Genomic DNA, 14,211 nt, shown 5'->3' on the forward strand with positions numbered 1-14,211 from the left:
GCCTCACATTTGCCTAGACAAGAGGTAAATAGATAGTATTATACCCAAATTCACTTCTACAATATTTGACTAACTATATATACAAACGAATAGCATAGTAATGTACTAATCGATTACAATGAAATAAAAATATATCCTTCATAGCCGATGAATGCTAAATTATCAGATCTAATGATATCTGCTGCTCTCTCTGCCACTATAGACACAGTCGACATAACGTTGGCTGCCAGAATGAGGGGAAGATGCTTGAATCGCAAATGCGCAAATTATTTACGCAATAGACACGCAGCTGAGCATCATCTACCCCTCCCTTCTCCGGGGATGCATCACTACTATATCACTAGAATGATAAATATTTTTTTGCCAATTCAAGGTTGGTAACGAATGAATCCAGATGGTCGTCATGCTACATATTTTAGCCAAATAACAACCTTGTATTTGCCAGCTATTCTTTATACTGGCCACGCCGCAGGTAATACACGCCAAAAAAAACTCCCCAAGGAGAAGAACAAGATGGCTGAAGCCTAAGAACGAAAACGGCTCTGTTCAGCTGCCAACGCACTCAACTGACGAAATGACAAATTCCCCATCAAATCGAAGACGGATACATTTGCCCCAACTTCCCTCTCAAACCAGTTTTTGAGATCCACAGCCACAAGAGAGTCAATACCATAGGCATGGATCGGCTTGCTCGGCTCGACATCAGACGATGACATGCCTAAAAACTTGGCTGCCTCGTCTGGCGACATAGCAACCTTGAGCGCAGTCGATCTATTAATAGCTGCAGTGTTCGTATTATCAACCACTGTTTGGGATCTATTAGGCCCTATCTGGAACAAGTGACTGAATATTGGCCGGCGGATAGAGTGGTGCAGGTCAATACCCTTTGCTACTACCGTGGACGACATCTCAATGCCAACAATGACCTGGGCATCGTCTGCCGAAAGTAATGGGAGAGACAGATTACAATAGTGGTCGAGTAGAGCGATGAGTTCGTTTTGTGCGACAACTCCTTCCGAGACCATCAATCCCAGGTCAATGGAGACAGCCTTTTGCCTATGCACCAGTCGATAATGGGCTAGAGCATCTTTGAAAGTATTCCCAGTGGCGTAGTTGGCCTGAGCCCTGTTACCAAATATTCCGTTGACAGACGCCAAAAGCACAAAGAAGTCCAAGCCGTGAGGGAGGGCTTCATGAAGGTTCCAGGATCCGGTAACTTTGGAGCTCGTACTGACTATCCAATTCTCGTGGGTCAAGTTCTCGAGAGATTGCCCTGCAGATGATATCATTAATCCATTCCTGCTTCTTATGTGTTGGTGATGGGAAGGTTACTAACCTGTAAAGCAACAGTGGCTTGGATGCAACCTCGCACTGGAGGCATCGTGCGGGAGAGACAATCGAGGACTCCTTGAGATTTGCGAGATCACTGATATCCACTTTTGGAGTGGCAACACATACACCCTGCCCTTTGAGCTCATAAACAAAGCTCTTGGCAGCAGATGTTTGCGCTCCCGAACGAGAGAGAAGAATCAGATTCCCCGCTCCTCTGCTCACCATCCACCGTGCAAAAGTGCGACACAACACACCAAGACCTCCTGCAATTACATATAACCCATTGGGGCAGAATTGGTATCTCGGTTTGGTTATACACTTTGCCTAGAGGATTTTAGTATGAGCGTCTGTGATGATAATGGAGTTTCCTTCTCTGGTACTCATACATTGATTGTCATGCCATTACCAAGTTCCACCACGCGCTTTCCAATCGGAATACAGCATTGACTTCTCCGGCTGCGAAGACATGTAGAGGTTCTGGTTGAATGTAAAACACCGCTTCATGGCCTCTTGGAATGTCCGATTAACCGTTGCTGACTTTTTTCCGCTCAACTCGGCTATATTGAGTGACGACCTAGAAATATTTCTAGTCCATTTCTTTGGGGCTAGGACAGTGGTATCGTCGGCCTCATTTAGACTGATATCGATAATTCGGCTGTAAACACCAAGGCAGTCGGAGTAGTCTGGAACGTTTCCATCTGTCATGGTACCAAGGACTACACAAGCCCGACCGACAGGGATATAGGAAGCATGCCATGTGACGTGGGGCGTGAAATACCTTCTTGGGCTGTCACAATTTCTGCGCCATTGGTGGATACCTGGACGCCGATATATGCAGCACACCTGGGGTTTGCCCCCGCAGGGTTCTGGAGAGGATGATCGGTAGTCTGAGAGCAGGGGGTGGTCGGGTTTTTCGCATGCGCAGGGAAGGGCTAAACACACATGGCACCCCGGCTTTGATGCAGCGGGCAAAACTGTTACCTCCCTCGCGTCTACAGTGCAGTTTCTGAACGTGGCACCGGTCACAGGCGCGGCGGAATTGGGCTGTGTCCATTGCCGACTGTGTAAGCCAATGACCTGGGCTGTCAATCAGATTACCAACAGCATTCTCTTAGAGCCAGTGGAGAAGCACGACAGTTGTCCGTCGCAAGTCCCGCACAGGTAATCCTTAAGTATCATATATCCTCTGTATTTCACCCCCTCTCTAGCCGCCCCTTGTTTGAAGCGTGCGGGAAGAACACGAGCTGACGATAATTAGCTAGAACAGAGAGCTCATCCAGACCACGAAAAGCACCGCACAGCCATGAGTGACGGAAATCACAGGGAAGAAGGATCCCTGCAACATGTGCCAGAGCGGAGGCCACGACACGAGCATTAAAGTGTGCCATGGCTACAGGGAGTAACCCTGCTGCATATTCTGCAGAAAGGGAGGAGAGAGAACCAATCGTATGGAAGTAAGATGGACCCTACTGCGAAGCGAAGCCTGAAAATTGCATGCGTATCTCCGATGATGTGATCTGAAGGAGTGCTAGACTGTCTATCAGATTAATCTAAGCCACTTGGTGTCGGAAAGGAGTGATATGCGCTGCGCTAATGTAAAGGGAAAGTGTATCCCAAGAGGAGAGGAATGTTTTCTCCAATCAGGAAAGATAACGGTCTTGCACAAAGTCTATTACATATTTTTCTCTGCGGTTTGTTTTTTTTTTTAAAAAAAAAAATAAAAAATTGTCATCCGTCATCTGCGAAAGATGTGTCTGGAAGCATCATAGTGGCCCAACACCAACACTAAAGCAGGGCCACACTAGCCACGGTGGGGGTAAACAAGTGATCTAGAGTAGGTAGAGCCCAGCTAAAGCCATTCTGTCTCCTCGTATAGGCCCACTTGATTTAGAGGTGGTTTAGATACACTATACCGCAATTTCCAGATGAGCAATAGTTGAGAAAACGACTGTTCTGCGCGTTTCAAATTAAGGAGGATGTAACCCAGTATTCTTTAATTTGACCTTGGTTGTTCAATCATGGCCAACAGCGTTACACTAAGTGGTTCTTGTTCTGTCCATGGAGTTATTAATGGAGCCGTTTGGTAGTAAAGTCTGCGAGGACATCGAAGCTCGGATAGGTGGGTTTGGCATCAGATCCCAAGTTAACGACCTGTCCATTCTGCACATATGCCTCTACCCAGCTGAGGTTGGCGACGATATTGTTCCCACTCACAAACGGGCTCTCCAGACTGCGCAAATAAAACTCCACCTGCACGTCGTGGTCGTCAATGGTCCACTTCCCCCAAAGATGGGTATTAAACTCTTGGCTCAGGGCCCGAACGCTTCGAGGGCGGGCGGTTCCGTCTCCAGCTAGCGCTTCCACTTACCATGCCATATCCCTCAATTCCATGTCTGGCGTGGATCTGGGCCGCCCTAGCACAGTGATTCTCCGTGGCCCAACGGTGGGACTCCGCCTCGGGGATGTTAGGGTGGCGGTAATGAGCTACCGCTATGCGGATTAGTCGATCTTTGATGGAGCCCAGTAGGCTGGGGTTCGGTACCAGTGGAAATTGAAACTATAGAAATGCAGAGAATGAACACAAGTAGGCTGTAGAATTGAAATTCTTTATCACTTGGATGACCGCTTGGCTTCCTATTGTAACTGGGATATATATACGCCGCATTTATGATGTCTTGTGTAACCATGGATCCCAGCGCCATCAGGCGAAGGGCCGAACGGCCGATGTTATTTCTCAAAAACCTAAGTGGACCTAGACTGAAGGCCGATACTACTTCTTCAGGGCGAACTAGGCGAATACCTAGTAGAGAGCGGCATCAAGAAAATGCCCGGTCCAACTCCCCTCCATCCTTCACGTACGCCGCATACGACGGTTTATACGTAGGCTTCCCATCCTCTGCGACATTCACTACTTTGCCATTCTCAATGAATGCCTCCACCCAGCCCAGACTCGCCACCATATGCAGTCGGCTGAGATATGGCTCCTCCAGATGGTGGAAGCTAGCAAATTCTGGATCCGTCGCAATGGCGCGCAAGGTGGCCAGGCCATGGACATACAATTCCACGGTCAGATCGTGCTGTTTGATGATCCAATTGGCGTGGAGCGCCTGACTGAAGGCCTCGAGGGATTCTGTCTGCTCTGAGATTGGGCCCATGGTTAAGGCATCCTCATGCAGAAGTACCAATTGAACCGGGCATAGATCTCAACCAGATCAAATGATGATAGTTCGCGAGAAAAAGACATTATAATATCTTCATGGCCACCATCGGGTCGAGGGAACAACAACCATCCACACCGTCTGCCTAGTGCATCCTCCGCCAACGCCGACAATTCGGTGGTCGGAGGTCGGGGTTCAGCGCTAACCCCTTTCAGCACCGAACCCTAATCACCATCAATGCTCTTCTGGCACGACGTCCGAAAGTTGGCCTTCACAGGGCCAAAATTACCAATCAGACGGTTAATCTAATTGTATTATTGCGTTTCTAAGCATTCTGTATCCATACCACCTCCGACTACATTAGAAATCAACTGGTCGGTGAAAGAGGGGTTGACCTGGAAGACAGCCAGTTTTCAACGATATTGCTTCTGACATCTGGTGAAATCTGCTGTTTTGACCTCTCCTTGACCCTTGATCACAGACAGGCAAGGTTGTCGTTGATTGAGTGACCATCAGAGCCTAAGCCACACAAAATGACAGCTGATACCACCAGCTCGACGGAGTCCAACCTGGATGTTCCTCATGAGAAGGTCACCGTGGATGATCCGGCGGCCTCTCCAGAAAGCAGCGATGAGGGGAAAGACGATGGAGAGAAGTTGACTAGTCTTCAGATATTCCTTCTGGTACTATCTCTCAGCGTATGTCCATTAATCTGAAGATAATTACGTGTTATAACATCGTGCTGATACAATTATTCAGATCTCGACCTTCATTGCGGCACTCGAGCAGGTATATAGAATTACCCTAACCACGGCTATTGAGTATCAATGCAAAAGCTAATATTTTAAAGACAATCGTGTCTACCGCCGCACCCTCCATTTCGAAAGCCTTCAACAGCAGCGAGTTAGAATTTACATGGATTGGAACTGCATATCTGCTCCCGGCTGCGGGTATGTCGCTCTCACGCTCCCCAAATGAATCCAATATTTACAATAAGTCTAGCTTCCACCCCGCCGTTTGGCAAGATCAGCGACATCTTCGGTCGCAAGGTATGTTGTGGCTTCCTAGGTTGTGTTCATTGCTAAGATATCCAGCCAATTCTACTCCTAGCTATCTTTATTTTCTGGATCGGATCGCTGATCGGAGCGTTGGCAGTCAATATAGACATGTTGATCGCTGGCCGTGTTATCCAGGGTACGGGTGGAGGAGGCATCTTGGGTCTATCTGCTATAGTGATCGGAGATGTCTTCAGTCCACGGTAGGATATCACGTTTTCAATTCGGATTTTTCACACTGACCATGATGCCAGCGATCGAAGCAAGTATTATGGCGTCCTGGGTGTAGTGTGGGGTTTGGCCTGTGGCCTGGGACCCATTATCGGCGGCGCATTTTCGGGCTTCGTGAGCTGGAAATGGTGCTTCTGGATCAATCGTAAGCCGCCTCTATCAACAACAGTCAAACTCGCACTAACATTTACTCAGTACCAATTGCTGGTTTGGCTGGGATATTTGTGTTCTTCTTCCTCCGGGTTGAGACGCCCAAGACGCCCATCGTGAAAGGCTTACTGGCCATGGACTGGCTCGGCACCATTGCTATTGTCGGGGCGACTGTCATGTTCTTGCTGGGCCTAGGATACGGAGGAATCGCTTACCCCTGGGGTTCGGCGACGGTGGTCTGCCTCATTGTATTCGGAATCGCCACAGTCTTCGTGTATGCGCTTATCGAGTGGAAGGTGGCCAAGTATCCCGTCACTCCATTGCGCCTGTTCAAGTCGACCTCGAACGTGGCCACCTTCGGTATCGCGTACATCCACGGCGCCGTCTACATCGCTAATCTCTACTATCTACCGCTATACTTCCAAACCGTTCTGGGCGCGAGTCCCATCCTTTCAGGAGTCTATCTCCTCCCAGTCGCCATCACACTCTGCGTGGTATCCAGTCTCACAGGTGTCTACATCAGTAAAACAGGCCGGTATCGGCCGCCTATCTACTTCGGACTAGTCTTCATGATCCTCGGTCTAGGTCTTTACATCAATCTCCAGTCCTACGCCTCATGGCCCCGCATCATCATCTTCCAGATCATCTCCGGAGTCGGTTTAGGACCCGTCTTCCAAGCCCCTATCATCGCGATCTTCAGTCTGACCAAACCAGCGGATATCGCCAGCGCCGCTGCAACAGTCTTCTTCGCGCGCGACATCGCCACAGCCATGTCTATTGTCTTTGGCGGGGTGATCTTCCAGAACCGTATCGCCGGACAAGAGGATCAGCTCCGCGCTGCGCTGCCGGAGGAGTTGGCGACAAAGTTTACCTCTGGTGGAGCGACTACCTCCGCGGAGTCGATTACATTGTTAAACACGGTGCAGAGGGATGTGGTGACGAGCGTCTATAATAAGAGTCTCCAGGCGGAGTGGATCTTTTATACGGCTCTGTCGGGTGTGGCGCTTCTGTTGAGCTTGTTGATAAGCAAGCAGGTGCTTTCGCGCGAACATAAGGTGAACAAGACCGGTTTGGATGTGCAGGAGGCGTCGAGGTTAGAGGAATTAAATAAAGAGAAGGAGAGGGGGGTAGATGATTCAGCTGCGTGAGTTCGGGTTGTGTGGGGTTTGGTGAGGTCGAGGTTGGGTTAATGATACAGTGAGGTAGGTTGATTCGATTGGTGTTTACAATGTGATTTACGCAGTTTTATAGGCTATGTTAAACAGCTGACTGTTTCTTTCTACTGATTATTGTTGGATTGGACGGAGTGTTCAATAGCTCTAGATTGTCATTTTATGATCAGGTTAATATAAAAGACGCAAAGGGCGGAGACTTTGACTTCAGGTATATAGATTAACCTTAAAAACTGTCGCTTGAGGCTTGGTAATACAGTACTAGCTATAATGTAAACCATAATAGCTTTAAGGATTTTAAATGGCTAGAAATATGTAACAGGGCTAACCTGATTTCTTTATTTACAGACAGACCGAACAATAAAAAGCATATGTCAAATGGAAGGACTATTAATCATACACGACGGCCAATATAACTGCTGAGTATTTCTTCGTTGTACTTGACTTGTTTCCCTTTTTCAATTCTCATAACCAATTACTGCAGAAAGCAGATTAGAACTGTTCAGCCGAAACCCAGGCCGTTAGTGGGCTGCCGAACCCCGATCCATATTGCCATCACCAAACGCACAGCTCTGATCGGCGTCGGGGAACACCTCAGCGATTACCTGCATATTGTGGAAAGAAATATTCAGCCGAATTGCATTTGCACTGTAGGAAAAACACAATTTCATAAGATGATACAGCCAGATATGTCTGAGGTTCTGTCTTCAACCTCCCTTTCCTTCCCCCATTCTAGCTGTCCAGCTCCGAAATCGCCAAAATGACTCAATTTTTCAAGTCACCTTTCTTCCAGTTCGCATGACGCCCTTTGAAGGAGGCGAGATTGCAGAGATCTTAGATGCTGCCAGCAAAATCAAAGACCAGGACCCCGACAGCTGGTACAACTCCTGGCCGGAGGTGGGCACAAAGGCCGAGCAAATCGCACAGGAAGCAGAAAGCACAGGCGATCGTGTAGCGGCTCGTAGAGGATATCAACGAGCCTCGAACTATTTGCGTGCCGCGCAGTTCATGCTTAATGAGGGTCCCATTGGTCATGATAAACATGTGTTACCCACGATGGAACGAGCCATCGACGATTTCCGCAGAGGAGTGAAATACCTCGACGGCGACGTTCATTTTCTCAACATCCCCTACGAGAACAAGATAAAACTACCCAGTTACCTCTACCTGCCTCCCGAGTGTAAGTGTCTGCCGAACGGTCCGAAAACGCCAACTCTGGTCAACACTGGCGAGGGAGATTCCACCCAGGAAGAGATCTACTTCATCAGTGCCTCTGTCGGACCCTATCTAGGCTACGCGGTACTCACATTTGACGGACCGGGTCAGGGAATCGTCCTACGCTGCGATAAACTCCCCATGCGACCTGACTGGGAAGTAGTGGTAGGCCGGGTATTAGACCACCTGTGGGATTTTGCACGCGCCCATCCGGGGGCTGATCTCGATCTGGACCACATCGCCATCACGGGTGCATCCATGGGCGGATACTATGCTCTTTGGGGGGCAGTAGACCCTCGCATCCAGGCGTGCATCAGTATTTATGGGTTCTATTCTATGGAGTGCTTTGCGCAGGCCGCATGCCAGGCTGGTTGTGGCGGCTTTTCAGCGCGGGATTGTTAAGCGAGGGAGTTTTTGACGCCCTCATCAGATCCATATCCGGATGGACTTTTCAAGCTCGCTGGGAATTTAACCATATGAAATGGGCCATGGGTCGCGAGAGTGACGTGAAGGTGATTCGACGCATGCTAGACTACACCATGAAATGCAAGGATGGCAGTGAGCTGCTTCACTCGGCGAAGTGCCCGGTGCTGGTGACCGACCCCGGCTCCACCTTCTATTTCGACCCAGAAACAACCACACGCAAGATCCTGCGACCCTTGTGCATCTGCCCGATGACCAAAAGGAGGAGTGGGTGGCAACGGACGTGGTGTTTGGAGGGTTGCAAGCTAAAATCGGGGCGTTTGGGTACTCGATGCAGCGGATAGTTTCGTATTTGGACGAGAAGTTTGGAGTGCAACACGATTGGTTGTCAATGGGCACAAGAGGGTATATTGAATTTTTTTGTGTGCTGTTTTAGCTATATCATCCAATAGATAGGGAACAACTGTTGTGGTCATTCCTGGTCTCCTTATTTGCCTTGCTATCCCCTAAGAGCAATGCTTTTCCTACACATGTTCTCAAATCATTTGGCTTCCGTATTTCTAATATATTAATTTATTCTGGTGCATACTAGACGGGGTTTGTTTTCTCGTTATAATGAGAAACATTTCCTGTGTTGACGATGACAGAAGAAATATTTTTGGTGCCCGGAATACGCTGAGCATTAGTTTCTCTGTTGAATTATCTATCTTTTCAAGTGTCAACGCTTTTGGGGCCAAGAAATAGTTTTCAATTTCGTTATTTTTTCTAAAAATCATAATATTAGCTTCTTGTTTTTGAATAAAATCCTCTATAGCTTAACTGTGTAAGGGTATGTCTTTTTTCACCGTGGGGAAGCGTGACATTTCAGGGGATTGCCATATTAAGCAGGTGGCGCCATCAAAGGTTCCACAGGTCGAAGATCAATCTAGCCTGATTTTGGCAGGTGGCAGGCATCTGGATTTGTCAGCCACCGACCCTTTTCCTCCAAAACAAGACAAACAGCCGGCCTTCTATTCGTCTCTGCCTGGCAGGTAACAAAACGACTAATTATTAACTATCCCCGACCGGAGGTATGTCCAGTAGCACAAAATGACCAAACGCACCCAGCGGCATGCGTGTGATCGCTGCCATGGCCAGAAGCTCCGTTGCGTCCATACCGACAGTGGCCCGTGTCTACGGTGCTCTAGAGCCAAAGCCACCTGCAGCTGGAGCCAGTCGTTGCGGTATCGCAAATCGCCGGTCGACTCGCCGCGGAGTAGTAATCAGCGGAGGAAGCTGATGGAATTGCAAGAGCCGAGCAGCATGGGCGATCCAGCAAACAGTTTGGCCCCGTTTCTTTACCTTTATAGTCCCTGTCCAAACGGTGTTGAATTGTCACTGATAACGAGCTACCTTGCAGACGAACGTCCCGTTCCATCGCCCACTAATCAGATTAGCGATAGCTCATTCAGTTTTCTACTAGATCAGTTGCATTCCTCCAACATGCCTGTCGATTTGGAATTGGGAATGCTTCAGGCCGAAACGGCGCCCGCTTCAAGCTGGATTCCGCCTGGTGCTCTGAATCGCTATCCTTCGCCTACGTCACAAGAATCAAGAGAGTATCACTATCATGCTCAGCCAAATAGCGGAGCGACTACGGATGGGGCCAACGGTTCTCCAAATTGGTTAGGGATGACCGCCGGCGGTTGCCCGACTAACGCAATAGAGCAAGCAAACTGGCAGCAGGTATTTAATAGAGAATGGGCTTTATTATCCTCCAACGACGCCGTAGCCCCGAGCAACTGGTCTCCGGCATCAACAGGGAGCCACTCTGCAGACGATGGTTCCGAGAATCGGTGTGCATTGGGCATGGTTCAACAGTTGTCGGAACTTAATGTTGAACTTTACGCCCACGAGATGACAGTGCCGAAACCGCCGATGTCCGTTTCGGAGCCTCTCAGCTGGAAGGACAAGGACTTTGCTATTGATCGTACTTTCCACCTTTCCCAACGATTTATTGAGGTTCTCAACCGACAGTATCCCCGCTACTTAGAGACGGCCCGCTTGAGCGGATCGGAGACTGCTACGTCGGATGTGGGACTCTCAGGTGCGTTTGGACTCGACCAGGGTTCGTGTCTTCTGACCCTCTCGTGCTATCTCCGACTCGTCAAGACATACGATAATATTTTCGGAAATATGCAAGCGTGCTTGGATCGCTCGTCGGTGACGCCCCGAGGGGATTATGTCAATCTGCCTGGCGTCCAGGTCGGCTCCTTCTCGCTTCCGCATTCCTCCGCCCTCCAGATCGTGCTCATTCTACAACTGGCCAGACACCTCCTGACCCGAATGGGCGAGGTTGTCAAAGCGGCGGGTCTCGATGGACAGAACCAGCGAAAGGCCGACAAAGATACAGAGAACATGGTGTTGACTGACGGAACGGGAGACTCTTTACTATCTGGTGCAGTCAACACCGTTCAGTCCCAAGAATGTTTTCTGATGAATCGAATAACCAAGTTACGGAATACCCTCATTGCACTTAATATCCTGTGAGGAACCTGGCTATGTATATTAATGGTGGCCTTTATCCTGTCTATTTTCCTACATACTGGATGTGTCTCCCCACTGAACCGTGTGCACCTGACCTCCCGTCTTTTTTCTGTACTTTGGATATGTTGAATGACACCCCCTGCCCACACTCTTGTTCACTCTGGTGTGGTCGAAGACACTGTTTTTTATCCACTTCTGGAATTCTTTTCCGGCCTTGGCATCTCTGGAAAGCCCTCGACTAGGCCTGACGAACCATAATTGCTCTGATTAATGCAGTCAGGAAGAAGAGCAGTGCGGGTATGTTGGCGGTCATGATCCTCCACCAATTCAGCCGGAGCCAAGGGTGCAGCGCTCCTAGATTCTTCTTTCCCGGCAGGGAGGCATCCCAAATGGTGCCAATGATCTGCATGGCGGTCTTGCCGTACACTAAGTGACCGGCGGCAAACAGGCCACCCGCGAGATAACACCATCGAGTCTGATCATCAAGTGCTGCGCCAGCGGGGCCGATTCCATTAAGGAGACCGAGAACGCCTCCAAGTAGGTGAATTATGCTGACCACCCAAATAAGTTTCTTGAAGATGGCCGGGAACAAGTGAGGAAGCGTTGTGGCTGTTGGATCTTGACGAAATCCTTTATCAACAAGACGAGGAGAAGGCAAACTGCTGGTCCCAAGCGCACATGAGGCCCGCGGTCGAGGAGACGAGGGGGGCGACACGAGGGAGTTTTAGTCCGATCAAAACGGCCATAGTGACGACAACGTTGGAGACGCTTAGGAGGTCAGAATGAACAGGGTGGCTGAAACCTGGGACGTTCTATTATATCCTCTATTCTTTGGAGCTTTTGTTTTGTGAATACTATACACCTATACTACGGTTCATTGTGACGGTGATCCTTTATACTTTGTGGACCTGGAATCCTATCAAACGCATGAGCGTATGACATCGGTTGAAAGGTGGGTACAGCGTTTTCTCATTTTTGATTTTTAATTATATTTTTTGTCCTTTACAGTTCGTATTTCGGGCTTGTCAAAGGCTCTCTTCCATTCCAGAGCGTTTTGGCAACATGCACCTTCGGTGTTGCGATGTGGGGACTGGGTCACAGTTTTCATGATCACCGAATGATAAGCAGGGAGCAGACGGGATGAAGGTGGGTCTGCCAAGCCTCTAGTAGGCTAAACCATTTTTAGAGGTCATGTGAGGACCCACCTATGCAACAAATATTTTTGGGTTAGTGGTGCTTTTCTTTCATTCCTCTTACCATCTTTCAAAACATTTTGAGTCTTGATAACCAGTTTTATACCAGTATTCAACTACTTATAAAATGACCGCTAAGCCAAAAATTTGTGGGTGTGTAGGCGGGTCGTCACCTGACTATCTGAAAGTGGTTTAGCTTCCCAGCGGCTAGGCGAGCCCACTTTCACCTCATCTGTAGTCTCGAATGATAAGGGAAGGCTGAACCAATCGCTAGTGACGGAGATGGTGAGGTGCATTCGGATGGAAGGTTTGGCTATTCTACTCTTGAGATAGTCGCGCGCTAGTGCGATGGTTGGCGTTCGGCATCATGGTGACAGCCGATAGAGTTTGAGGCACCAACGGTTCTTTCAGTGGGCCTGTATCGTCGAATAGCCGACTACAGAGTAATGTCACTCGCCTTCTCCGTAGCTGTCGGCCACGTGGAGAGAGGATCATGCAGCATGGAGGACTCTAGCCCAATTCGTGTGTGGCTAGCTTTGCTACATTGCGAATATGCGCACTGGGAGTTTGTCACTCTCGCCTCCGCCGACTACTCCACACCATTGTTTTGTTAGAGAAGATAGAAGATACAAATAAACGGACTCTTGGAGAGCCATGATTATGGTCCATATAGGCGTATTTTTTGTATTTACAACACCTTTCATCACATAAAAGCACTAGAGGTATGAGACTGCATGATTATCTCTATCAATCACAAAGCATGCTAGTCAGTTTATCGCGCGTGATACAATAACCCATTCCTATTTTCTAAGAGCCCCAATTTTACTGTACAAACTGGGCTGCGCTGAAATTTTCCAGTAAACTATAGTTCAATAAATACTGTAACTTACTGGTTGCTGCTGCTTGAAGAACTAAGATCTGCCCGAAGGAGATGGAAATGGTGGTCCGGGATGGTTGGACATGATCCCGACGCGTCCGTGAAAACTCGGACAAGCAGCGAACAACACCAACGACGAATAGCCAAGACGTTTGATTAACTACAACTGACTTGGACATTGATGCCGAGGAACCTCTCCAAACCATAGACGAGACCAACGCGAATACATTAATTGCTGAGTTTCGCTCGATCTGCATATCATGGAGTCGCGAAACTATCGCGTTTGCAAGACACATCTCTGCATTGCGGCAGGCATCAGTCTCCACTCAAGATTTGCCGTTTTAATAATAACCTTCAACCTCTCGATATCTGCACCACTGACGCGTGGGAAATCTCCGGCCTAAGATTTCTTCCTACACCCCTCTCAAGTATTGGGAATTATATATCGAAAGCCTCCCCATTTTCCTCAGTCGTAGATCAACCGCTGGTCACACAATTAACCACGTCTTTTACCAGGATGAATTTAACTTGCATGCTGGAGATAACATCCCGCGCTCTGTGCTGAGAAACTCGGATCTAATTCCAGCTTTGGCAGGCCGCCAATTCCAAGTCCGTTAAAGCCCTACAGGTGCCTCTCGTACCACTCTCGTCGCCGAGGATATTTCTCTTAATACAAAACAGCTAACGGTAAAGGCTATAGTGGGGGCAGGCTCGGTCAGTGATAGTGACGGCGACCCAAGCGGTTTCACCTTTTCTGGAAGCTTTATTAAGCCCTAGCGAATGTCTGCATTCTAACAATGACGAGTCATATTATGCCCATAGATCTGCAGAGTTCTTTCCCGAACAGTTCCAATGCCTATAGCATTCAACTCAGTGTTC

At 48.7% G+C, this 14,211-nt stretch overlaps 6 protein-coding genes across 6 annotated transcripts; 3 read left to right on the plus strand and 3 right to left on the minus strand.

Moving 5' to 3' along the window:
- Nucleotides 1-524: 524 nt before the first annotated feature.
- Nucleotides 525-1,557, minus strand: ATNIH1004_002179 (beta-ketoacyl reductase; the record flags this gene model as incomplete). Its single annotated transcript, XM_033566874.1, has 3 exons — nt 525-805; nt 884-1,125; nt 1,337-1,557. 3 exons carry the CDS (start codon nt 1,555-1,557, stop codon nt 525-527), a joined length of 744 nt encoding a protein of 247 aa, XP_033428869.1.
- A 1,842-nt stretch (nt 1,558-3,399) lies between these two features.
- On the minus strand, nt 3,400-4,487 carry ATNIH1004_002180 (uncharacterized protein; the record flags this gene model as incomplete). Its single annotated transcript, XM_033566875.1, has 3 exons — nt 3,400-3,582; nt 3,701-3,860; nt 4,192-4,487. The coding sequence occupies 3 exons, from the start codon at nt 4,485-4,487 to the stop codon at nt 3,400-3,402; spliced, it is 639 nt and encodes a 212-aa protein (XP_033428870.1).
- Nucleotides 4,488-5,023: 536 nt separating this feature from the next.
- ATNIH1004_002181 (MDR family MFS transporter) lies at nt 5,024-7,074 on the plus strand (the record flags this gene model as incomplete). The annotated part of the gene is made up of 7 exons (XM_033566876.1): nt 5,024-5,188; nt 5,250-5,279; nt 5,341-5,440; nt 5,493-5,539; nt 5,585-5,748; nt 5,800-5,921; nt 5,972-7,074. 7 exons carry the CDS (start codon nt 5,024-5,026, stop codon nt 7,072-7,074), a joined length of 1,731 nt encoding a protein of 576 aa, XP_033428871.1.
- Nucleotides 7,075-7,896: 822 nt separating this feature from the next.
- Nucleotides 7,897-9,080, plus strand: ATNIH1004_002182 (alpha/beta hydrolase family protein; the record flags this gene model as incomplete). Its single annotated transcript, XM_033566877.1, has 2 exons — nt 7,897-8,629; nt 8,680-9,080. 2 exons carry the CDS (start codon nt 7,897-7,899, stop codon nt 9,078-9,080), a joined length of 1,134 nt encoding a protein of 377 aa, XP_033428872.1.
- Nucleotides 9,081-9,825: 745 nt separating this feature from the next.
- ATNIH1004_002183 (Zn(II)2Cys6 transcription factor domain-containing protein) lies at nt 9,826-11,265 on the plus strand (the record flags this gene model as incomplete). The annotated part of the gene is made up of 1 exon (XM_033566878.1): nt 9,826-11,265. One exon carries the CDS (start codon nt 9,826-9,828, stop codon nt 11,263-11,265), a length of 1,440 nt encoding a protein of 479 aa, XP_033428873.1.
- Nucleotides 11,266-11,500: 235 nt separating this feature from the next.
- ATNIH1004_002184 (uncharacterized protein) lies at nt 11,501-12,008 on the minus strand (the record flags this gene model as incomplete). The annotated part of the gene is given in 2 exon segments (XM_033566879.1): nt 11,501-11,921; nt 11,941-12,008. The coding sequence occupies 2 exon segments, from the start codon at nt 12,006-12,008 to the stop codon at nt 11,501-11,503; spliced, it is 489 nt and encodes a 162-aa protein (XP_033428874.1).
- Nucleotides 12,009-14,211: the final 2,203 nt, after the last annotated feature.

The sequence above is a fragment of the Aspergillus tanneri genome (genome assembly GCF_003426965.1).
Source record: "Aspergillus tanneri strain NIH1004 chromosome Unknown AapTan_1_pilon_pilon_pilon, whole genome shotgun sequence".
In the NCBI taxonomy this organism is placed as follows: Eukaryota; Fungi; Ascomycota; class Eurotiomycetes; order Eurotiales; family Aspergillaceae; genus Aspergillus; species Aspergillus tanneri.